Source organism: Artemia sp. Qi Xiang Cuo, chromosome 9, assembly GCF_049724085.1.
Source record: "Artemia sp. Qi Xiang Cuo chromosome 9, ASM4972408v1, whole genome shotgun sequence".
NCBI classification, from domain to species: domain Eukaryota; kingdom Metazoa; phylum Arthropoda; class Branchiopoda; order Anostraca; family Artemiidae; genus Artemia; species Artemia sp. Qi Xiang Cuo.
In genome coordinates, this window is record NC_142802.1 from 66,959,457 (window position 1) to 66,984,861 (window position 25,405).

At 36.3% G+C, this 25,405-nt stretch overlaps 1 protein-coding gene across 1 annotated transcript in view; it reads left to right on the forward strand.

The window, feature by feature from the left end:
- The window catches only part of Fbw5 (F-box and WD repeat domain containing 5), a 63,741-nt gene that overhangs the window by 29,105 nt on the left and 9,231 nt on the right, over positions 1–25,405 (forward strand). The window contains exons 6-8 of the mRNA XM_089094841.1: positions 4,384–4,733; positions 17,455–17,697; positions 21,518–21,737. Of these exons, the coding sequence (XP_088950967.1) occupies positions 4,384–4,733; positions 17,455–17,697; positions 21,518–21,737 (813 nt within the window). The remainder of the gene's footprint in view (positions 1–4,383; positions 4,734–17,454; positions 17,698–21,517; positions 21,738–25,405) is intronic.

Here is a 25,405-nt window from a genome sequence, read left to right on the forward strand (position 1 = left end):
TTTATAATCGAATGAGCCCCCTTTGAAGTTTCTACGACGACCCCTTCGATATGAAGTGCCTCTGGGAATAAAATGGTAAATATTAAAACATTGGAGCCGTATGGCCTTCACTATAGGCAACGCTATAGCGTTGCCTCTGATAAATGGGCTAAAGGATATTGAAGAAAGAGGGGATTTCTTAGTCTTGTGCGCACTTGATTTTGCAAGAACCTTTAACTCTTGTATATTTTCGCAGGTTTTGCTTGAGGCCCGTTTGAAAGGTACTGATGCTGCGATAATTACTTGTTTAAGATACATGTATAGAAATCTGAAGGCTGGAATTAAAGGGAAAAAGTTTTTTAATTAATTTCTGTTCGTTTTATATTGACATAGTCTTTTCAGGGAAAAAGAAAATAATTCTTTAAATCTTTTTTTTAAGACTTTATAGTTTGGACTGCTAATTGTATTCTGGAGAAAATCTTCAGCAATTTTTAACAAAATACACCATTATAAACATTTGGACACAAATATTAGTGTATAATTTAGTTTCATACCTCCTCTAGTTGATCTGAAATAGAAAACTTGATACCATTCGCAAAAAATAACTGTTTACTTTCTTTGGTAGCTTGGATACACTTGCGCTATCTTGATTTGGTTAAATTTTAAGAGCAGAAGTGGCCCCGAGAGTTTGAATATAATACCCTCAGTCGTTCTTGAGATACTGCTGAGATGCCTTATTGGGAGTGCATTTAGCATTAATACAGTGCATTTTGAGTTAAACTTAAGGCAATATTTAGTTTTTAAACATAATAGGCAAATAGGTGGGTGGGCGTGGGAGGGAGACTAATTGCCCTCCAATCACTCGACTATTAGCCCTTTCTATTCTCAATCGAATGAGCCCTTTTTGAAGTTCCTAAGACAATTCCTTCAAGACGAAGTGCCCTGTTCTAAACAAAAAAAAAGAAAGAAAAAAATAATAATAGATTGTACCCAAATCGATGTTTACTATACAAATGTCAAGCCTTCCAATAACTTTCGACTATTTAAAAGGGCGCTAGGCCTTTCAATTTCCAATCGAATGAGCCCTTTTTGAGTTTCTACGACAACCCTTTCTATAGACACCATATATGTCCCAAGGGCATAAATTACAACCCTTGCCCTGAGGGCTGTAAGGGGGGAGGGCTGTAAGGGGGTTGTCATCCTCAAAGACCTAATTTGCAGAACTTTCAACTTCGTTAAACATAATGGATATCTCAAAATTTTGATTGGATGTCTTTGGGGAAATGGTGGGCTTGAGAGGGTCCTTAGTTGCTCTCCAATCACTTACAACTATTAAAAAAGGCACTAGCCCTTTTAATTTCCAATCGAATAAGCCCTTTTGAAGTTTCTACGACAACGCTTTCTATAAAACCTTATATGCCCCCAGGGTATAACTCACAACCCTTGCCCTGAGGGCTGGGGGGTGCATCCTCAAAGACCTAATTTCCAGAACTTTTAACTACGTTGAAGAAAATTGCTACCTCAAAATTTTGATTGGATGTGTTTGGGGACATGGTGGGCGTAAGAGGAGGATTAGTTGCCCTCCAATCGCTTCCGACTATGAAAAAGGGCACTAGCCCTTTCAATTTACTGTCGAATTAGCCCTTTTTGGTGTGTCTACAACAACGCTTTCTATAAAAACCTTATATGCCCCAGTGCATAATTTACAACCTTAGACCAGAGGGTTGTGAGGGGGTTGTCATCCTCAAAGACATAATTTCTGGACCTTTCAACTACGTTGAACAAAATGGCTATCTTATAGTTTTGATTGGATGTGTTTAGGGAAAGGGTGGACGTCAGAGGGGGATAATTCCCCATCCAATCACTTTCGACTATTAAAAAGGGCACAAGCCGTTTTGATTTCCAATTGAATGATTCCTTTTTGAAGATTCTACGACAACGCTTTCTATAATACAACAACTTTATATGCCCCAAGGGCATAACTTCCAAGCCTTGCCCTGTGGGCTATGGGGGGAGTTCCATCCTCAAAAACATAATTTCAGTGCTTTTTAACTATGTTAAGCCAACTAAGTATCTCCTTATTTTTAGTGGATGTGTTTGGGTAAACTGTGGGCGTGGGAGGGATGTTATCCCCTGTCCCATTGTAATTATAATAAAGGGCACAAGTCTTACTAGTTTCCTACCGAATGAGCCCTTTTTTAAGTTTCTACAGCATCACTATCTATAAAAACTTATATGCCCCCAGGGCATAACTCACAGCCCTTTCCCTGAGGGCTCTGAGGGGGTTATCATCCTCAAAGACCTGATTTCTAAAACTTTTAAATTAGTTGAACAAAATGGCTATCTAAAAATTTTGATTGGATGTGTTAGGCGAAAAGTGGGCGTGAGAGGGGGGTTAGTTGCCCTTAAATCACTTTTGACTATTAAAAAGGGCACTAGCCCTTTGAATGTCCAACCAAATGAGCCTTTTTTCAAGTTTCTGCGACAAAGGTTTCAATAAAAACTTTATATTCCCCCAGGGCATAACTTACAACCCTTACTCTGAGGGCTGTGGGGGGAGTCTCATCCTCAAAGATATAACTTCCGGACCTTTCAACTACTTTGAATAAAATGGCTATATCAAAATTTTGATTGGATGTGTTTGGATAAATGGTGGGCGTGGAAGGGGTGTTATATGTCTTCCTATCACTTTCGACTATTAAAAAGGGCACTAGCAATTTAAATTTCCAATCAAATGAGCCCTTTTTGAATTTTCTACGACAACGCTTTCTATAAAAAAATACTTATATGCCCCCAGGGCATAACTTACAATCCTTTTCCTGAGGGCTGTGCGGGGGGGGGCGGTCATCCTCAAAGACCTGATTTCCAGAATTTTCAACTACGTTGAACAAAAGGGCTATCTCAAACTTTAGATTGGATGTGTTTGGGAAAAGGTGGGCCTGAGAGGGGGATTAGTTGCCCTCCAATCACTTTCGACTATTAAAAAGGGTAGTAGCCCTTTGAATTTTCAATCGAACGAGCCTTTTTTGAAGTTTCTACGACAACGCTTTCTATAAAAAAAACCTTTAATGCCCCAAGGGCATAACTTAAAACCCTTGCCTTGAAGGCTGTGGGGGAGTGTCCTCCTCAAAAACATAATTTCTATCTGGAAATCAGCTACACTGAACAAAATGGCTATCTCAAGATTTTGATTGGATGTGTTTGGGGAAATGGTGGGTGTGGAAGGGGTGTTATTTGTCTTCCAATCACTGTCGACTATTTAAAAGGGCACAAGTCACTCCAATTTCCATTCGAATGAGCCCTTTTTGAATTTTCCACGACAACGCTTTCTATGAAAAACCTTATATGCCCCCAGGGCACGACTTACAATCCTTGCCCTGAGGGTTGTGGGGAGGGAGCTGTCATCCTCAAAGACCTAATTTCCAGAACCTTCAACTACGTTGAACAAAATGGCTATCTCAAAATTTAGATTGGATGTGTTTGGGGAAAAGGTGGGCCTGAGAGGGGGGTTAGTTGCCCTCCAATAACTTCCGACTATTAAAAAGAACTCTAGTCCTTTGAATATTCGATCAAATGAGTCTTTTTTTTAAGCTCCTACGACTACGCTTTCTATAAAAACATTATAAGTCCCCAGGGCATAACTTACAAGCCTTACCCTGAGGGCAGTGGGGGAGTGTCCTCCTCAAAAACATAATTTCTATCTGGGAATCAAATACGCTGAACAAAATGGCTATCTCAAATTTTTGATTGGATGTGTTTGGGGAAATGGTGGGTGTGGAAGGGGTGTTAGTTGCCTTCCAATCACTTTCGACCATTAAAAAGGGCACAAGCCACTCCAATTTCCAATCGAATGAGCCCTTTTCGAAGTTTCTACAACAACACCTTCGATACGAAGTGCCCTGGTCTAAGACCAAGAACCAAAAAAAAAAAAAAATAATAATACATTATGCCAACATCGTTCTTTACTTAGGCAGCGCTATTGGGCTGCCTATGATTATTTGACGCTCGCTGCTACTAAAACTTAGTTACTGAATATAAAACTCCTTCTTTTTCTATATATTAAAAACTGAAATCCTGGGTTTTTTTTGTTTTTTTTTAATTTATATATAAAATTCTTAAACATGGGGGTTTTTGGTGTTTATTACCCACCCCGAAAGTGTTTTATTAATAAAAAAAATATAACAAAAATGTATATAAACAAATTTTAGATGCATTTTCTGAAGTTTTTTTTTGTAACCTCTCCCCCTATAAAAATGATGCCCCCGAAGAAAAATCCTGGATACGGCCCTCGTATATATGGCTGTATAAGTTTTCACTTGACTAATTCAAAGAACCAAATTTGATTTTCACTATTCTCGGTACTTGAAAGAGGCATTTGATTTTCAAACTAAAATTCTTTTTCAGGTCTGCTTCTTCTGTTAGAGGCGTGATGGTAGCCAACTGCGTCACCCCTAAATCTCATTTTACTTCACCAATGACGGAAAATCGCCCAAATTTGAACTCAGGAGATTCTGATGCTGGATCAACAACCAGCAAGGGAAATAAACCATCCCATATATCAATAAACCAAAATCCGCCTGGTTTGTCTCGAACTATTGATAACCTAGGTCAAGGAAGACTCTGGGCTGGTGATCCTGACTTTCAGTATTGGCGAAGCACGGAGAGTTTCAGACAAGCTCCAAATGCTGTTTATTACACAAATTATGAACCACCCGTTACCAATGACGGAGAGTCTGATGTTGACATGCCGCTTGGTAATAAATCTCTACCTTAACTTAAAATAAATGTAATAGGAGTTTTCTTTTAGGTGACTTTGTAAAGGCAATTTAAAAATAAAGATGTATACAGGTAATGTGGGCAGAGCCGTTCCTGGGTGGGGAGGGGCAGCCGGCTCAGCTGCCCCGGGTGCCGCAGCTAGGGGGGCGGGGAATTGCCTACTTTGATGAAGTTTTTAACCTTGATTTGAATTTTTGCGTATATTTGAGTCAGGAGGGGGGGAGACTTTAATAAACTTTTTCCCCGGGCACCACCAACCTTAGGAACGGTTCTGGTTGTTTGGTCCGTGTCCCACCAATGTTCAGCGTGTTTTTAATATAAAAACCATGTACTCCAGTATTCAAATATATAATTTGGTAGATGTATGGTATATGTAGATCTCATCTATGGAGTTACACCAAAAGTGTTGTCTTTCGCTGATAAATTCAAACCATTGAAGATTAAAGAACACCATACCAAAAGTTTCTGAGGCATTACACCATACAAGATTACCATAGAAAATTACAAAATAACACCATACAAATATTACCGAGGGAGCACAGACAATAAATATTTAATATAATTTTCACTTAATTGGATATATAAAGTTTCTAACATTTGAACCTTTCAGGAAGCCATCCGGACCAAGTTTATTGTTGACTCGTCAGTTTATACGGTCGCAAAAAAAAGAGACAAACTCTTTGTAGCATATAGTTTATTACACAAATTGTTAGCCTCCCATTTTCAATTACGGAGGCTCTGACGCCGATATTTGACTTGGTGATAGCCTACAACCAAAACTTGAAATGAATTCAATGCATAGTATGTTTTTTAATTATTTTGACTAAGAAGAAGGTTTGTAGAAATATAAAGTGTTTGGGGGTAATATAGTCTCAAGTCTCACTACTGGTAGACTTTTAAAATATTTTCTAAATATTTTGCAATGTTCAGTTTATTAACTTTTAAATTTAAATTTTTCTTGAGTGAAGAAAAATCTCTTACAGTTTTATCGAAAACAAAATCCAAAAATATCGTAGACAGGAAAAATTTGAAATTTCTAAATTCTCAAAAGGATTTCTAAAATTTCTAAAAGGATTACATTTGTAAGATGTTAGCCTTTCAGAAGCCAATCTTATTAAGTCTCCTTTTTGATTTTTCGCAGGGCACTGGGTTGATTTTTGTTTTTATTACTTATGAAGATACAGTTTTTGTGGACAATTGTACATTATTTTTTATATTATATTTTGTTTCCTAAAAAAGCACTTAAATAAATAAATTTCATTTCAAATGAGACTTTGATCAGCTCTATTCCAGTCTCCCACTAGAGGTAAAGAAAAAAAACAATCAGGAAGAAAAAAAGATGATACATCAGTACTACCCTTAAGTTTCTAAGGTTATCTTTCAGAATTCCCATAAATTGGTTTCTATCTTCCGCTAAGATAGAAACTAAAATTAGTGTAATTAATTAAGATTTTCAATGATTTCGTCTATGTTGGCAATAACAATGAGCTAAGTTGAGAGCACATCAATGAATTTTCGGTATGCCTTTGACTAGTCTTCAGCTATCATTCAATAAGATAACTCCATCTCCAATCTAGAACTCATAAATAACAGATTATCCTTCCTCATATGAAATGAACTTTTGTTTCGATCTGATGCCATTTTTAGGGGTTTCGGGCTATTATTCGAAATTCCCGTAAATGAGTTTTAAAAATGACGTTTTACTATTAAGAGTAATTTGGATAATAGTTACCTTTCCTGAATCAGCTAGAAATGACATTTTTTTCTGACTTGTCAGATTTTTTTTTAATGTGTTTTTAAATTTTCGGTACTATGAGCCATGGTTTTCTTTTACTATGTTGCAACTACCCCTGTAACCATCATATCGTGGCAAAATAATCGTCAGCGTGCTTCAGTTGGTATAATGCAGTGATCTTCTGCTTAGATGTCTGCTTGACTATAAATCAAACTCTTTTAATTCTCTACGACCTTAATTGAAGCGTAATCGTGTCCGTTGTATATGTATTATCTTTCAAATATGCCTTTTTGACAACCTTGGATGTACATAGTGTCTTTTGATGTAGTTGAAAATTTCCACCAACATGCCCTTAAAGTTCGAACGGAATGCTTTTACCTTTTCCCGAGATAATGCCCACACGCTCTTCTGACAACCTGGATGAACATAGTGTCTATTGATTTTGTTCAAAATCTCTCAAAACTCCTTGAAATTTTCAGCTCAGTCGTCTTAAATAAATTACAGATAGACTTTATATCAAATATCGTACAGAGTAATTAACTGTAAAATCGCAAAAGCAAGTAAGCCAGCACATCATTAGCTAATCCTTACACCACTTGAAACTAAAGAAATGGCGACCATTGATTGATTAACATACCAAATCTATTTGGAAGTTCGATGACTATAGATCATGACACTGGAATTCTATTGAATTTGTGAATGAACTACAGATCATGTGATATTTAGATCAGGTGGAGGCTTTCCACCAAACCTAGATCTTGCCCATGGGACTGCTTGGGCAATCTTCAGATATACAATATCATAAGACCTAAAAATACTTTTTAATTAAAAGTTACTGCAGTACAGTAGCTAATGGACTTTCCTTCTGCGAAGAAAAATTAAAGTTTGAGTCACTCTGTAGTAATGATGGCCAAAATGGATATGAGATAAGGTTTTATACATGAAGGTTGTACTGGTACCGCCTTGTCCATCTATGAAAAATATTTCCTCTTTTTTTTCCAACATAGTTAAAATCATAGGGAGCCTTAAAACATTGTTTTAAAAAAAAATTTAATTGTTTTTAATTGTTTCCCTTCCCTTAAAATTTTTTTAATTGTTTCCCTTGCAGAAGCCAATACATATGTTCTCCACTGAGCTGGGAAAAACTTCTCTTTAATTCCTGTCACATGGGTCCTTAAACAGCTCCATGATATTCAAAGGCCTACGTAACAGGGGAGGAATAAGAAAGAAAAAAAAATACACACCAGTGCTACCCATACAAAAAAAATTGATTTTCCTCTTTCTATCCGGGGGGATATAAGTTTCCTGTGTCTGGTTCTCGGTAAAAGAAATTCCAATGGTGAACTACATGCCTCGATTGGACCCCATTTTTAGTGGGGTTTAGTAGTGTTGTAACTGGCAAATTGGTAACTGTAAAATTGGGTATTTTACCTATTTTGCGTAATTTACGAATTTGCCTGTTTTACAGGTATTTTATGTATTTTACCGGTATTTTACTTATTTTGCTGACATATTTTACGACGCTTTGCAATTTTCAGAGCACAGAAGCGCAAAGAGGCTGGCAGAAAAAAAAGGCTTGAATATAATTTTGCTTTGTGTAAGGCTGTGTTCCCAGGTTTAAAAGGCCATCTGTCTGACTTAAGTCTCTTGTTGTCAGAACGGTAATGTGCATTATAGTACAGGTAATTATTATTTTAAAGGGTGAATTATATATTAATATATATATTAGCTATAATATATATATATATATATATATATATATATATATATATATATATATATATATATATATATATAATAATATATAATAATATATTATATATATATATATGAATATATATATATTAATAATATATTATCTGAAATAGGTTTACACTAGTTCTGTGAACTCTTAAATACAGAAAGGGCTGCAAGCAGGATTGACATATGACAAATAAGAATAAAAAAAAAATGTAATCAAATAGCCGAGAAAAATTAGGGTAATGTCGGCCAGCGGACAAAAAAGAAGCGAAAATAATAGAGGCAGATATTTCGTCAGACTTTCACACAGCTGTCTTCAATGCTCAAAAAAAAAGAAGGAAAACTAACCTTTTGAATTAACACTAATTGAGCAGAAGAAAGACTGAATCAAACAAACCAAAAAACCAAGCCCGAATAAATGACAGATTATTCACCAATTACATTGGGCACGAATTCTATGCCTAGTGATTGACTTAGGTTGTCTACTGACCTAATGTTTATTAATAGTGTGGACAGATGATCTCAATTTAAACTGAAGAAAAATGTTATTTGAATCCTCGAATTTTAAGCTATTGTAAATTCGGTTTATAAGAATATCTCCTCTATCTATATTTAAAGCAAGGTCTCTATGAATTTTTTAAAATTTCAATTGCCTTCCTAAAAGAATGTGTGAAGCCATTTGCTTCAAATATTAAAGTTACTTCATCAAAAAGAACTACATGATCGTGATTTTCAACAATGTGGAGGGCCAAAGCAGAATCAATATCATCAATTGTATTTTAAATTCCACTTCTCAGAGAAATTTTGTATTCGTGCCGTCTTTTCCCCAGGAGCCGGCGTTCACCCCCCGTCCCCCAGGAAAATACCCCTTCCTATTTTCCCCCTGGATAATTCCAGATTTTCATTAGAAGGGAAATTGAAATTTCTACTCTTCTGTTTAAGTCAGGGGCAATCGTATTGGATTACGTATTGTAAAGACTCATGAGGGTTCAGTGTATTAATATTTGTTCATTTATTTTTTCCCAGAATCACTTTATGTGGAAGGGGTGGTCGAATAAGCTTTGGAGGGGGCTCTGTCAATTGGAAATCGAAAGTTCCAGTGCCCTTTCCTAAGATTTATCCTGCTTTTCAACCAATTGTTACCGAATGAGTTGTTACTGACTACAGTGTCCGTGAGAAATTCTTATTCTACTTTAACAACACTTGTCTTTCAGCTGTTGTTTTAAAAGAATATTCAGATCAATACAGAATTAGCTCTAAGGGAGAGACGATGCGAGGGTGGAGGTAGAAATAAATATATAATCCACAGAGCCATATCTAGGACTTTCGTTGGGGGGGGGGGCTTAGGAACAGGCACGGTCACCTGAATCAGAATCTAAGTCTGAATGAGAGGAGCTAGATTTGCAAGCAAATCCTGTTGGAGACAGTCTTAATTACTCTGAAAGTAACTGAATGTTCCGTTATTATGATTCAGTGCTTAGTCAACCAAAGTCATCAAAGCGTTACAAACCTCCTTTTTACTTGTATTTGGTACGTTTATAAATAAATGAAAAATAACATGTATATGATATGAGGCATGTGGCTGAATACAGCTATTTAAATATATGTGGTTTTTAAGGTAACATTTCTTAGGTTTAAATGTAGAAAAAAAACTGACTAATATGATTTTACTCCCAAATAATGGTAAATTTGATTGATTTTTTTTTTTTTTTTTTTTTTTTTACAAAATGGATGTGTGAAATCAGGCACTGTCCAATTGCTGAGGTATTGCCCTACGCATACGATTACCAAAGGGATAAACTAGACAGTTAATTAAATTGATAAAACTCTAGATAAAGGGGCATTACCATTTTTAAGCCCAGGAAAATCAGAATAGTTAAAAAATTTCATTAAAAGCTGTATGTGATGCTTAAAAAAAAATGTTCAACTGGTCTTGTAGCTCTAGGGCAATTCTAAAACGCCAACTTTACCCTGTATTTCCTAGGGAGTACCTTATTTTACCTTATTTTACCTTATTTTCTACCTTATTTTATCAATTTTACCTTATTTTACCAATTTTATCTTGTTTTCCAATTTTACTTTCCGAGTTTTATTTTAGGGTAATTTTACAACACTAGGTTTTAGGCTATTTTTCGAAAATCCGACAAATTTATTTTCGAAATAAACATTTTGGTATCAAGCCTATTCGAAATCGTTGTTAAAATTCCTGTATCAGCTGCAAGTGCCCATTTTTTTACACTAACCAGCTTTGTTAAAACGTGTTGTTTAACTTTTGGTTTCTGTGGGTCGCGGCTTTATGTTAATTACACACAATAAAAAGCCTTTGGTTTTTCTTAACAGGAACTAATAAAGAACGAACTACATTGTCATCGCTGATACCCAGACGCCATCTAAAGGACATTTAATACAGCCTCACAGATCTCTTACCTTTTTCTTGGTAGCTATTATCACTGACTGTGTCTGTCAGCCTTTATATTGGTACTGACGTCATCATATAGTATGAGTATCTAACGTTAGTTATGGTAGACTACGATTATGGCGTCATTCATCATCTTGTAATGAAGATGCAGCTTTTTGTCAAAAAATGCATTTTATTTTAAGTATTATGTTTCAGTACTTACAAAAGGCACTAGATACAGGAATTTACTTTAAAATGAGCCCTTTAACAGCTTTCTATAATGTTGGATTGCCCTGCTAGCAGTAATAAAAAAAAAAAAAAAAAAAAAAGAAAACACATCAGTGCTATATGCAAAAAAAAAAAATTTTACTTTTTTTTTCATGCCAGGGAGATGCAGGAAAAAATATTGAGGAAAATGAAAAAGTTTGTGATACCTTGGATGTGAAGGAAGATTTGTTTTGTGAGGAGGAATTAGCAACAGTACTAAAAGGATTAAAGAATAATAAGGCTCCAGGTGCTGATAGGGTAGTAAATGAGTTTCTTAAATATGGTGGCTCTGAGGTTAGAAATAAGTTACTGAAGATTATGAATATGATTTTTGAAAAAGGAGAAGTACCTAACAATTTTAGAAAAAAACCTTAATTAAGCCACTTTATAAGAAAAGTGATAAAAGTGAGAGTGGTAATTATCGAGGCATTAGTCTGGTCTCTGTAGGTAGCAAATTGCTTAGTAATATGATACTTTTTAGACTAAGAGATGCCGTAGACAAAGTTTTAAGAGAAGAGCAGTGCGGTTTTAGAAAAGGTAGTGGATGTGTTGACCAAATTTTCACTCTTAGGTTAATAATTGAGAAGTGCCTAAGTTTTCAAACACCTTTGGTCCTCAGTTTTATAGATTATGAGCAAGCGTTCGATTCTGTTGATAGAGGAGCTTTAGTAAAGGTTTTATCCTTGTATGGTATACCAGACAAATACATTAAAGTGATTAGTGCTATGTACGAGAATAACACTGCTGCGGTTAAGGTAGGAAATGAGGTTAGCAGCTGGTTTTGTATTAAATCAGGAGTTAAGCAGGGTTGTGTTCTATCCCCCTTTATATAGATTATTGATGGACTTTGTCTTAAGGACCACAGGAAAGGCAATGGGAGACCACGGAATCAAATGGGGAGGAAAAAGTCTGCTGGACTTTGATTATGCTGATGATTTAAGCATCCTAGATGAAAGTGTGAGCGAAATGAATGAAGTTTTAGAGATTTTGCGAGTCCACGGTGCTAGTATTGGTTTGAAAATTAATGTTAGGAAGACTAAGTCACTAAGGCTAGGAATCAGTGAAGGTGAAGAGGTGACGCTGGGTAATGAAAAGATTGATCAGGTGTGCAGCTTCCCCTACCTTAGTAGTATTATTAGTAAAGATTGTGGGATCAGTGAAGATATTAAAAATAGAATAGCCAAGGCTCAGGGTGTTTTTTCACAGTTAAAAAAGTCTGGAAGAATAGGAAGATAAGTCTGCAAACCAAAATTAGAATATTAGAAGCTACAGTGATTACAGTGGTCAAGTGTGGCTCTGAAGCATGGACGCTCCGAAAAGTGGATGAAAATTTGCTAGAAGTTTGCCAGAGAAATTGCTTAAGGATTGTTCTGGGTACCCGGCTGACTGACCGTATTTCAAACAATAGGCTATACGAAAAATGTGGTTCAATACCGCTCTCTAGGGCTATATTGAAAGAAAGGTTGAGGTGGTTAGGGCATGTTGTGCGGATGAAGGATGACAGATTGCCGAAGATTGTTCTTTTCGGCCAACCATCTAGGGCTAAACGGAAAGCAGGTCGTCCCCTTCTGGGGTGGGAAGATGTCATAAAGAAAGATCTAAAGGAAATGGGAACTTCCTGGGCGGGTGTAAAAAGGGGGGCTTTGAATAGAGTGGGATGGAGGAAGAGCATACGTAGCTTTTTCAGCCTCAGGCGGCCTGGTGCTGCCATGAGTTGTTAGTAGTAGTAGTAGTAGAGATGTAAGTTTGATATCCTGGGTTTTTGGCCATGGCGATTCCAGAAGTGTATTTTTTTCGAACCACCGTCGTTTTTTTTGTGGGGTTTCGGGCTATTTTTTGAAATTCCCATAAACCAGTTTTCAAAATAACATTTTACTATTAAGACAGATCGAAACAATTATTAACATTCCTGAATCAGCTACAAATGCCAATTTTTTCTCACTTACTGGTTTTTGTAGGCGAGTTCCTTAATTTTTTGTTACTGTGGGCTGTGGTTCGTTCTTTGCTAAGTTGGAGCTACCGCTGCAACCATGAACAACATTTACCCAAAAATGTCAAATTAAATTTTTTTGCCATAGAATAACCAATTGTTCTGTTCAGTTTTGCTTAAAAAGGGTAGCTCTATGAGTTTTACACATATAAGATGTATACAAAACGTGTAGGCTCATGTCCCACTGATGGGATGTTTTCCTTGAAATGTTTTGAATATGTAACATAAAGTTAATTACTAACCTTACAGATCCTAGTTATGAGGTAATTTTGTTGAATTCAAACTAATAAATTTTCCTTGAGACGTTTCGTGTTTTAATTGTTGCGAGTGTTTATTATCCTGAAGTTTACTTAATAAACGGAAATTTCCTACCTTCAAACCTCTGTTTACGATCTACGGCAACAGTATAGCCGCCCAGGTTTCATCATTACTGGTGATTTTAACCAGACAAAAAGTAATGGGTTACCTCAATACTAGGCCTTACCTAAGTGGTAAAAATACCTACCCATATCACGGGGAACACCCTGGATATTATTTTAACGAACTTACGTACGTATTGTGAAAATGTTTGCTCGCTTAGACCGATTGGCAAATCGGATCACCATGCTTTCATGATGATAGTATAATGCTTAGTTCCATGACCCACGAGAATAACGTCAAGACCTACTAATCAAGTTCCAATTGCCTCTTATCAAGCCTTGACGTTAACACTAAAGCCCATGCGTTTAATTTTTTACTTTGTTCAAAAATATTTAGAGTTTTTTCCCACAAAGACATTTGTGAAAAGTGAATCTGAGAAATCATGAATTGCCCCAGTAACTAAATAGCTCCACAAAGAACGATTTATTATTTATCGATCATTTTGTATCCATAAATAATACTGCCGGAGCTAAGGTACTTAACTAGATCATATGCCAATGTCGAGCTGCACGAAAGGTGTTCGGTGGACCCCCCAGTGACCCAGTTATCTCCAAAGACCCACTTAAGTGGCATCAATTAGTGCGAAAAATAACTAACAGGAAAACCTCATCTTGTATGAGAATTGTGTCAGATGACGGCACTCAAGTTATGTCCTAACCGGTTGGATTGGTGCGCTGAATTTAGGATCCTTTTTCCGAGAGGATGGGGGTTAGTGGCGTGACTCTGTAAGCTCAGCCAGAGTCGACCCAGCTCTAAATGGGTACCTGGAGAATTTTGGGGTAGGTAAACAGGAAGGGTGTGCGAAAGCAAAGTATGGCTGGCCCCATTCCCCCTCCCCCTCCATTGCACTACCTGGCTGAAGGGTCTTGAGACGGATATCAGCACCGCCGGTTCGGACCTTAAGGTCTAGTGCCGAATCCTTTACTTTTTTTTTTACCTTTTTACTCAAGTTACGTCAAATGATTTTAATATATTTTTTACCAAGACCTGCTCAACTTTCCCAGTCCTACAAAATAATCTAGTGGTACACTTACTTTCCAAGCGTCTGGACGAAGGAGAAATTACTGCCTTTGAGTACAAAGTATACAAAGAGTTTTGCAAACTTAGAACATCATCCTCTTTATTTCCTGCAGAGCTCCTAATTCATTTGATACGGGAGTTTGCTTTATTCATTGCGAATCCGTTAGCTTATGTCATAAACTCATATTTTATTGAAATGGTTTTCCCTCAGTGGTGGAAACACGCTTATGTTAGAGTTCTCCCCAGAACTTCAAATTCTTGTAGTTAATTTTGACCAATATCCATCTCGGCAGCCCTCGCCAAGGTCACAGAGTGCTTCATCTTGAAGAACTGCTAAAACAAACTAAAAACAACATAGATCCTTTCCAGTACGGCGGCCTAAAGGGATACAACACTACAGTTTACCTAGTTCGCCTAATGTATTCAAATAACTTGATGTTGGTAGTACATGTGTTGGTCTTGTACCAGCAGACTTTCAGAAACCATTCGACTGCATAAGTCACCTGGTTGCGGCCACGAATATGAAAACTATGGGTGTGTGCAAACGTACTCTAATTCTTGTCCTGAGTTTTCTGAAAAATCGAACACAGTACGTACCCCACTGTTTGAAGAGGACAGTACCTCAGAATGCACGAACATAACTTGTGAAGCCCCACAAGGGACCAAACCAAGTTTGTAGATGATCTCTTCTTTATTTTCAAGAGTCTAGTATCTAATCAAGTGATAGAGCCGATGTTCAGTAATAACATCATAAGCTTCTTCTTTTAGGATTGCAGAGAATAGAAACTGACTCTTAACCATGCCAAATCGAATATCATCAGGTTTTGCCCTCTAAATCGTTACTTCGATTTCCCCCTAGTGCTACTTCCAGTTTTTGTGTCATCAAAAATCCTTCGAGTTGTCCCTTCTTCTGATTGCACGTTTACCAAGCATGTTGATAAGCTTGTAAAAACCAGAAACGCATCAATCCAAATTCTTATTGCAATGCGTCGATTTGAATGTGATAGCGACAGTGTCTAAACTGCCTATCTTACTTATGTAAGACCACAAATTGAATGCGCTGTACCTGTTTGCAGCCCATTCGTCCATAGAACCAGCTACTTTTGTGACGAAATTGAAGCTATTCAGAAGAGAGTGGTAGCAGTCACAACTGGAGGTAGAGTTGTAGATTATGTCTAGGGCCGTTCCTAGAAGTTTTTCGCACCTGGGGCAAAATAAATTGCCCCCCCCCCCTGTCGACCCCGACACAAATAAAAAAGCCCCAGTCGTGGCGTTCCCCATCCAAAGTGCCCGGGCCCGCTTGCTCCAGTGCCTCTCCTCCTCTTGAATGACCCTGATTATGTCCAGACACTGAAAAATCTGAGACTTGAATCATTATGAGATAGAATTGGCCACTTAATAACGTCTTTTGGAAAAGCACTACTTGACTCACCTTAGTACCGCCACATCGTACCGCAACATGCTGCAGTGAATACCTGAATCAAGCTAAACCTTGAATTTAAACCATGTTAAATTTAGGACAAAGCGGTATAGAAACTCGTTCGTTTTCTTTTTTGTGGAAGTGTATAGCAAGTTTTAGCGAATTATTGTATGCATATGTGTTTTTAATTTTGTAAAGACTAAGTAAATTAGCCTTGTGTTAGATTACATATCTGAATAAACCTAGCCTAATTTAGCAGTGAGTGGAGTTTTAATTTCATGCAGTCATAAGAGCAGTAATATATTTAAACAAATACCCTTTGCTTTGAAACAGTTTATATTCAAGCACAACCCTATTTTCTGGATTTTTCAGGGGTAGCTTCTTTCTACCCATTCCACTCTGGGGATTGATGAGAAAGCGTCCATATTTCTAGTTGAAATATCTTTCTATCGGGACAAAGCTTCAAGTAAAATGTGTGAAACCAAGGATAATGGGCTTCTTTTTTCTTCTAAAGGGTTGAAGCATGTTTTGGAATAATTGAAGGCCCTGACCTACTTGCACTTTTCTCACAAGCCTGTCTGTTTTTTTTTCTGACTGTTTGAACCTGTTTCTCTTTTCTAAAAAAAAAACAGAAACAATATAAATGCTTAACTTAGCAGAAGAGTGTGTGCTACCCCGAGTGATTTTATTCAGAATTTTTCACTAGCTTCAGCAGCTTGGGATATCCTTTTATCGGAATTTTTTTACGATTTTTGCACATCTCCTTCGAACATCAAAAATTTGCTTCTTTGTTTTGTTGAAAATTAAAATGAAGCAGCAGATTTTGTTGTTTGTGTTTTATGTTATTCTGGCAGTTCTATTTTGGCTGCTTGACTTTAATTTTTGAGTAGTTTGTTAAGTCTCTTTTTCTTCTCGGGTCAATGCCAACACTGGTCTAGATGACCCGCTTCATGACTATTTATAGTGGATTTACAATCTGATCAACGTGCGAGTTGAATAAATCAAATTAGATGCGTCCGTTATAATAAATTTGTGTTAATAAATATCTTATTTACGCTTTTCTTTCTATTTTTTCCTTTTCTTAAGTTCGAAATGGACTCATTTTTTACAGTATTACGTCGAACTCATACAAAAGAAAGTGTGTGTTCGGTTCGTCTAAGTACTTTTGGATCTGAGTTATCTTGTTAACCTGCCCTGTGATTAAATTAACTTTGTTCAGGTCTTTATAATAAATGTCATATATTATATTTCTAAATCTTCTTAATTTTTTTTCTAAATCTTTTATTTATTTTTTTTCTAAATCTTCTATTTCTTAACCTAGAATTAAATATATATTTTTTTTTTTTTAAGTCAAATTCACGCCGAAGATGTGATGTACACGGTTTATTTAATCTACAATTGGAGCTCAGTTATGATTTTCTCTTCTATTTCTTCCGTTTCTAAAGTTAGAATCGAATGTAATTTTAATTGTGTTTTGTTGAGTTCATGCTGAACGGATGTGCTCAGTTTATAAATGTCTCTTTTGTGATTTTTTTTTTCTTTCAGTTCTAAATTTAGGGTTATTTAATTATTTTAAGCTGAATTTATACCGAAGAAAGGGTAGATTTGGTGCATCTAATTCACTTCTGCAACTAACCCTCTCTATTTTGCTCTAACAAGGAGTTAGCGATTATTTTACTTGTTTCATGATTTTGTTGTTTTATAACCAGGTGCTGGACCAATTAAAGATTATGCGGATTCTGGTGATACTTACCGTCAGACAAGGAGTCAATCGATGCCGAACACAACTGCTCAGAGACAAGAGAGTCAGTATTATTGGAGTGAAGGGGCTAATTCCAGCTCTGAATATGATACAGATGAAGATGATGAGGGAAATGTAGAACTTTTGGATAAACGGGAAAAATATCTCATATTTTCAACTGGCGATGAAACCTACACTCCGCATCAGATTGGTGAGCTTAATAGTTGGTATTTTTTCAGTGCAAAAATCTGAGGAAGGGCTTTTGTACTCGAAAATTTTTAAGCTTTTTCTGAGTGGGCGCTTCACCTGCTCAAATCTTCAACAAATAGATCTTCGGAGAGAATTCAAATTTCCTTCCTCGCATATATAAAATAATAAGTACAACTTTTCCTCATATGGAAAACAAGTTTAAAAATATTTTATTTAAGTGGCGATAAAACAAACACCTCGCACTTGATTGGTGAGCTTAATAATTTACTTTCTATGGAAGTTTTGTGTTTAAAAGTTAAATTGTTTCTGTATCGATAATTCCGGCTGATCTTTTAGTTCGCATACACTCCCTCTATATACATATATATCATAGATACAAATATATATTAACTCATCAACCTTAACTCTTAAGCAAGTTATCTCGCATAAGTTTGTAGTAGGAAAGATTTTTCATTTCCTCTCTTCTCTTCCAGTTTCATAAGTATTTGGCGATATTGCGCGCGCTCCTCCGCCATCCCAACCTATTCACAGCCTCCCTCTTTACACCCTCACAGGAAGTTTCCATTTTCCTTAGATCTTTCCTTACGACATTCTCCTACCCCAACTGAGGACGATCTGCTTTTCGTTTAGTCCTAGACGGTTGACCGAAATAAACAATCTTTGGCAATCTGTCATCTTTCGTCCACAGACCGTGCCCTAGCTACAAGGCCGTATCCAGGGGGGGAATTTTTGACCGAGTCGAAAATGAGTCTAAAAAATACCTGTAAAGACAAAACCTTACCAGAAAAAAAATATGCTCCCACACTAAATCTTATTGCATTTTGTGGGTTAACGGTTCTGATCAGCTTACGCAATTAGGTAACTGTAGGTAACCCCATGTTCACCTGACCTTGCATAGTAAATTAGGGTTAATAATATGCGCTCTGATCAGCTTACGCAATTAGGTAACCCCATGTTCACCTGACCTTGCATAGTAAGTTAGGATTAATGGGCGCTCGAGGTATGGTAAAAGAGAGTGCAAGATTGTCAGTTCAGTTCAGTTCAATTTCGGACTTGGCTAAGAGAAGAGCGATTTTCAACATGAAGAGGAAATGTGACATTACGTCGTTTTTCGCGCCCAAGCGGACCAGGGATGTTTCTGACAGTGGCATTAGCGGGACGTTTGCATCATTCATCTACACCTGTGGATCTGAAGGGTACTGGAGCCATCGTTGAAAAAAAAAACTAAAAAATATATAGACTACTTCTAGCCTACTATTTGGCTTCTTTTTGCGCAAAAAAAATAGCTTGTAGTATTTAACTGTATGTAAATACTTGTCTTGTTTTTGCGTTACTAAAAAAAAAAAAAAAAAAATGCCCCTTATAGATACGAAAGTATGCCTAGTGGACGCGTCCTCGTTCGCACGGTGCGTACTAACGGTCTCGAGCTAAGGCAATGTTGATCTAGGATTTTAGTCAAAGACCACGGGAAAAATCGGGTAACCCCCCCCCCCCGAACAAAAATCCTGGATACGGCCCTGCCTAGCTATCTCAACCTTTCTCTCATTATAGTCCTAGAAATTAGGATTGAACAACACCTTTCGTATAGCCTTCTGTTTGAAATACGATCAGTCAGCCGGGTACCTTACCGTATTTGAAATACGGTCAGTCAGCCGGGTACCTTACCTACCGCATACGTAGCTTGGTACCCGACCTGTCCGTCGGGTACCCTATACAATCGGCACAGGTTTTTACAAATATCACTACCTAAGTTAGTGAAGCTGTCCACTTGAACGATATTTTCTTTACCCAACGTCACTTTTTTCATCTCAGCTTATTCGCGTATAGCCTTAGCGATTTAGTATTCTTAACATTAATTTTCAAACATATTCCAGCACCCTGAACTCGCAAAACCTCTAAAAGCTCATTCATTTTGCTCACACTTTCATCTAGGATTCTTAGATCGTCAGCATAATCTAAGTCCAGAAAAGTTTTACTTATTATTTAAATAATGCTTCAAATAAAGGCCTCCATCCCCTTTCCCGAATCAAAAAAAAAACAGTGAAAACCTATGAAAGTTCAATAAATTATCATAAAGAGTCATATTGTTGTTCTAGATTGATTTGTAGACTAGATTATTGGTTGCTTTCTTTGCTTGCCCAATCCAGCTACGAAAAGGAGCGACCTCTCCCCCCGTTTGGATCTCTTCCTTGGTTTCGTAGTCATGTGAAGATTTGAGTATCTCTTCATATTTTCATATAATTCTTATTAGTATGACCTTAGTTCTGTCAGTGAAAACCATTAGACTGTCTTAAGTCTTCTGAGTTATCAGACTTATAAGTCTGATGAGTTATCTGCTACTATATCCTCATGACTTTTCCTGATTCAGTTATTGAAATAAGAGCTCCTTGTAACGTAAATTCGGGATTCCTGTCGAAAAAGAAGAAAACAATAATTTTAAAAAGTCGAGAAATTGTTCAATTTTAAATCTACTTAAATCCCCCGTGATTTCAAATCAAAATCAGATCAAATTATTTTATTCTAAAAAAATATACTTTCATGGCCATTGCCAAATGAGTTTTATTTTTTTAATTTCCATAGGGGAAGGAATTTTGGTACTTGTGTATTATGCGCCGCTTAAGTTTACGCTGTGTAAAATTTGAGAACATTAGGGGGGGGGGGTAAAGTATATCGGGTCTGCATGCAAAAATGTGTTTGGTACAATTATTCTGCATATTAGATAGATAGATATATTTGGCTTTAAAATACTCTTATTTATCTATCTATCTAATAGGCAGAATAATTGTACCAAACACATTTTTGCATGTAGGCCAGCTGTACTTTACCCCCCCCCCCCTAATGTGCAAATCTATAGCCCAAATTTATTTCTAAAGTAACGAAGAAACTAACGAAAAAATCGGTGTGTTCTCGAATTTCACACTTTGTAAACTTGAGTGGCGCATAATACACAAGTACCAAAATTCCTTCCCCCTGCGGAAATTAAAAAAATTAAACTCAAATGAAATTCTCTAATTTGGAAATCCTTATTTTCCACGGAGGGGGGGGGGTGAACGCCGGCCACCTGCCAAATCACAGTTTGCGTCATAAATACATATCAGAAGTCAAAATAGCATAAAGGTAAAAAATGATTAGTACGCAATTTTATTAAAGAGAACATTGTAGGCCTACTTGCGTTTATGTTTTGCGTTTATTTCTGTCAGCTTTGGGACTGGCCCCACGACAACCCTTGGAGGTCGTTTACGGGTAAATTGCAAGAGAAGATATCACGGTGCTTATGGATTCAAAACCAAATTTATAAGATTTGGATTTAAAATTTGAAATACAGGAATCAGGTTTACAGGATTTAAAACCAAGGTTTAATTTTAATTAAAAAGTAACTAACAAATCTAGCTAATCCTTCAAGAAACTGAATTTCCTTCTGCTCAGTTAACGAAGTTAATCGGTGTTTATGTTTTATTTGATAATTAATTACAATTAATTGGTTATTTTTTTCAATGCATTCTTCCATTTTTGTTTATTAAGAATTGACTGAAAAACGAAGGGGAGGGTATGTCTTCCCTCTTTGATTATTATATGTGTGTCAGTTCTATTAACAAAACAAATGCACATTTGTGTTTAATTTGATAATCTTTGCCAAGGCACATCTGAATACAGTTGGGTGGTATTCCCTCCCTTCCCCCCACAAAAGAGTAAAATTAAGAGCCCGTAATTTTTTTTCCCCCCCCCCTCCTCCCTAGGGTCGAAGCTCTGTATGCCTAGCTGTTTAAAGGTCTTTTTCAGACCTTAAACTGTTCTTGTCTTACACTTATACTTATTTATAGGCTTTAAACGAATCCCTCCATTTGCATTTAATAAGAGGATTGATCCAGGTCCTACCCTGGCTGAGCGAGTTGCTCACAGAAGGGAGCTCCAGCTTCATCCCGAAAGATTTGAGCATGAAAATGTTGATGCTGACTGGGTGGCCCAACGATGTGATATAGTTGATCATATTATTGAGCTTCACGGACACATAATTGGTATGGCACTCTCACCAGATCACAGGTTAGTATCCTTGGATGTCATTTGGGGGGCGTGAGATCATGAAACCACAGCCCCTTACCTGTCATACAGCCATGCGCATTGGAGAACGCCAAATTAAAGTAAGCGAAAAATAGGTGGATTACACGGGAAAAGAGGGATAGATCATAAATGTCCTCTTATTTCAGGAAATGCTCCCTCTGTGTAATCAACCCCCCCCCCCATAAGGCTCTGAAACTCCCCAAATATAGGTGCATTTCACCTTCATTTAAAGTAAATCTGTGCTTAATCAAATAGCCTATTCCTCAAATTACCTGTTTATTTTTAGTTTCGTTAACTGTTTATTCTACATTCTTCGGCTTGATTTTTCGTGACTTAAGACGACAGGCCGAATGCGAAAAATAGCCGTTTTTATTATTATTCCTTACAAACGGATCTACATACTGCTCTTTTTTTTATTTTTTTTTATTTTTATTTTTAAGTGCCAGCCATTCGTTAAACCGTTAGTTAATTCAATTCAATTTATTTATAACCTGTCAAAACAAAAAAGGGTGCAGATCCCCTAAATGACAGAGTACATAAGGGGAAAAAAAGAAAGAAGAGAAGAAAACTTATACACTGAACAAAAATAAGTAGTTTCTTAACCGTTAGTTAAGGAAAAAAACACTTCCTATGGTAATATTACATACACCCAACTAAACCAGCTACAATAACAATAAAATTCCTGCCTTATATTAAATTAGTTCTGAAACTGGCTAAACATGACAATACGAGAGAACGTAGGACAACGAAAGAATCAAGGCAATCCACAGCCCGTGAAAAAAAAAAGAAAAACAATCCAAATATTCTTGCTGACACCTTTGCTTAGCCGTCCTAAGCCTCAGAAAGAATAAAACATAACAATAAATATAGACGTAAATAATTATACGCCAGTGAATAGTGTTTATACGCCAGTGAATGGAATTGTTTATTTAACATGTGAGTTTTCTTTTCCTATTTATTTATATTTTTTCTTTTGTTTGTTTAGTATGTTTTTTATGTTGATGTAAGAAATTTTTTTGTTTTTTTTTTTCGTTGAGAAAGGCTACCGGATGTGGGGCCGAAATATTCGGAGTATTTTTGTTTAATTAAGCGTTTTGTATTCACTGCTTTATAGAAATTAAAACCCGTTTTTCTTGTTTAATTTTTTTTTTAATAAATATAGGATATAGTACGATTTGAATAAAGGGTTTTTTTTAGTAAAGGTCGTACTTTTAACATTTTCACTGCTCCCACCATCTTTACTAATAATACTACCAAGATAAGTGAAGCTGCCCACCCGATCAATCTTTTCATTACCCAACGTCACCTTTTCATCTTCACTTATACCTAGCCTTAGTGACTTAGTCTTTTTGAAAATGATGGGTGATCTAGCTGGGGCCTAGAACCCGTGTTCACATTGTGAAGAAGTACAAACATGAGACCAAATTTGATTTTCATGGACCTGTTTTAATTTGGATGTAATTATTCATTTGAATAATGAATTTTCACTTGAATAGATATTTTCAGACAGTCCTTTTGTTCAAAATAGTCTAAATATCATATAACAAGGGTTTTGAGGTTGATACAAACCACCAGAGCCCGAGGGCGAAGGTTGTAGGTTATGCACTTGGGGTATTTATGATTTTTATTGAAGGGATCGTTGTATAAACTTTAGAGGTGGCTCATTTGGTTGAAAATTGGAAGTTCTAGTTCTATTTAAGAGTCAATATGGATGGAGGTCAAGTAGCCCTCCTCCCACCCAACTACCTTTCTTTTCGCCAAATTTATCTGATTGAAATTGTGCGATGGCCAGAGCCGTCGTAAGCCTCAGAAAGAATAAAAGATAACAATAAATATAAAAGGTGTAAAAGCTAAAAATATTTTTAAAAATGCAAAGAAAAAGATAAAAATAAGCAAAATGGAGCCAAATCCCTTCGGCTAGATGCTGTAATTGTTTACTACTTTTTTTGATAATCTTGTTGCAAGATTCTTTTTCTGAACTAAACAAAATCACATAATAACAAAATACATATAATAACAAAAAAAATACTACCATTCGAATTCCCATTTAATCCTCTTTCCAAGCATGATAGGTGCAAAAATGACAGTAATGTAACAGCCTCTCCTTCTCCCCCCCCCCTCCCTCTCTAGTGTCCGGATATAGTGCTAGGCTGTATAAAAAGTTAGCTGTTTTTTATTGTTTTTTTTTTTGTTTTTTTTTTAGTTAGCATTATGAACATTATTTCAATTGGAAAGGTCGCAATTGGCATTATGAACCAATTGTTGATGAGAAATAATGAAGAAAGATAATACAAAATCAACATAACCAACAAACTTCTGTATATAGCGTAAGGCAATATCCAGGCGTTAGGGGAGGGGGTCTAGGACACAGTTGTCACGGTAGCACCTTTTGCACCAAGATAACCATTGTGTCTTGTCTAAATCCTTGAACAAAAACCAGTTCATGATGAAAAGTGTAACAATCTCGTTTATGTCTCTGCGAGTTGCGAAACTAAAAAAAAAAAAGATCTTTTAGTAACAACAGTGTCAACATTTTGTTTTTGGAACATGGATGAAATATGAGAATTTTCTCATTATTTTCGCAAAAAAATAAATTTTTTGCTACGAAAAATTGAAAAAAGGCTATAAGTGAAGTAAAGCAATCAAATTACAATTGGAATCTTAAGTATGGAAAGATTTTTTTTTTTTTTTTCATATTAAGAATAAACATTTTACAGCTTGGAAATTCATACAACGAATCTTATTTTAATGAAAATTTTTGGGGTATTAGAGTAATTTTCCCGGTGAGAGGGGCCTAAACAATCTGATTCATACTCTGGACTTCTATGTAGTTTGGGCCCTTGCAGGTCCCAAAAATCTCTTTATGTTTTTGGAGGCCTCTGTTGTCGATCCTGCCTATAACATATTATATTATCGGGTGAAAGAGACTTGAGGGGAATCTTTTTTTCTCGAGGTGGACTAAAAAAGCGAGTTTCTAAGATGGTTATTTGATTAATTGTCGATTGTTGGCTTCTCAGAGATAGAAGAAAATAGGTTGAGGAAAAGGATAGAAAAAAAAGTCCCTATTCATGCCCAATGTTTGGGTATATAAATGAAAGTATGTTTCAGTGGATGTGTGAGTGTGAAACACTGAATATGTAAGAGGTAGCATCTTTGGGTGTGGAAAATATGATGAAGGTTGGCTGATGAGTTGATCTGGTTGAAATGTCGTGATCAAAGAGGGGAAAGTCATTTGGTCTTTTATTGAGGGGAGGAGCTGCCCAAATCCTAAAAAGCAATTTTCTAGGGCCAAATTTTCTGGAGGTCCTTCCAATCAATATGGAGAGAGTATTTAACTTTGAGCTTCTTACTTTGAAAAATATATTTGGACTAAGCATATGGATCCTAAGGGGAGAATGCATTCACTATTATTGCTGATATATTTTTGCATTTTAACGTGAAGAAAAACGTTACATTTATGCTATACCCTGAGGTAGATGGAAAGACTTCATAGTCATCTCATTTATTGATGAAAATTCTGATTATAATAAGCAACAATTTTTGTATTTATTTAATAAAAATTTTAGTATTTATATAGTAAATCCTTAAAGTATAAAGGACAGTGAAAGTTAAATCTGATTGTTTGAATTGGTTATAATCGTACGTATCTT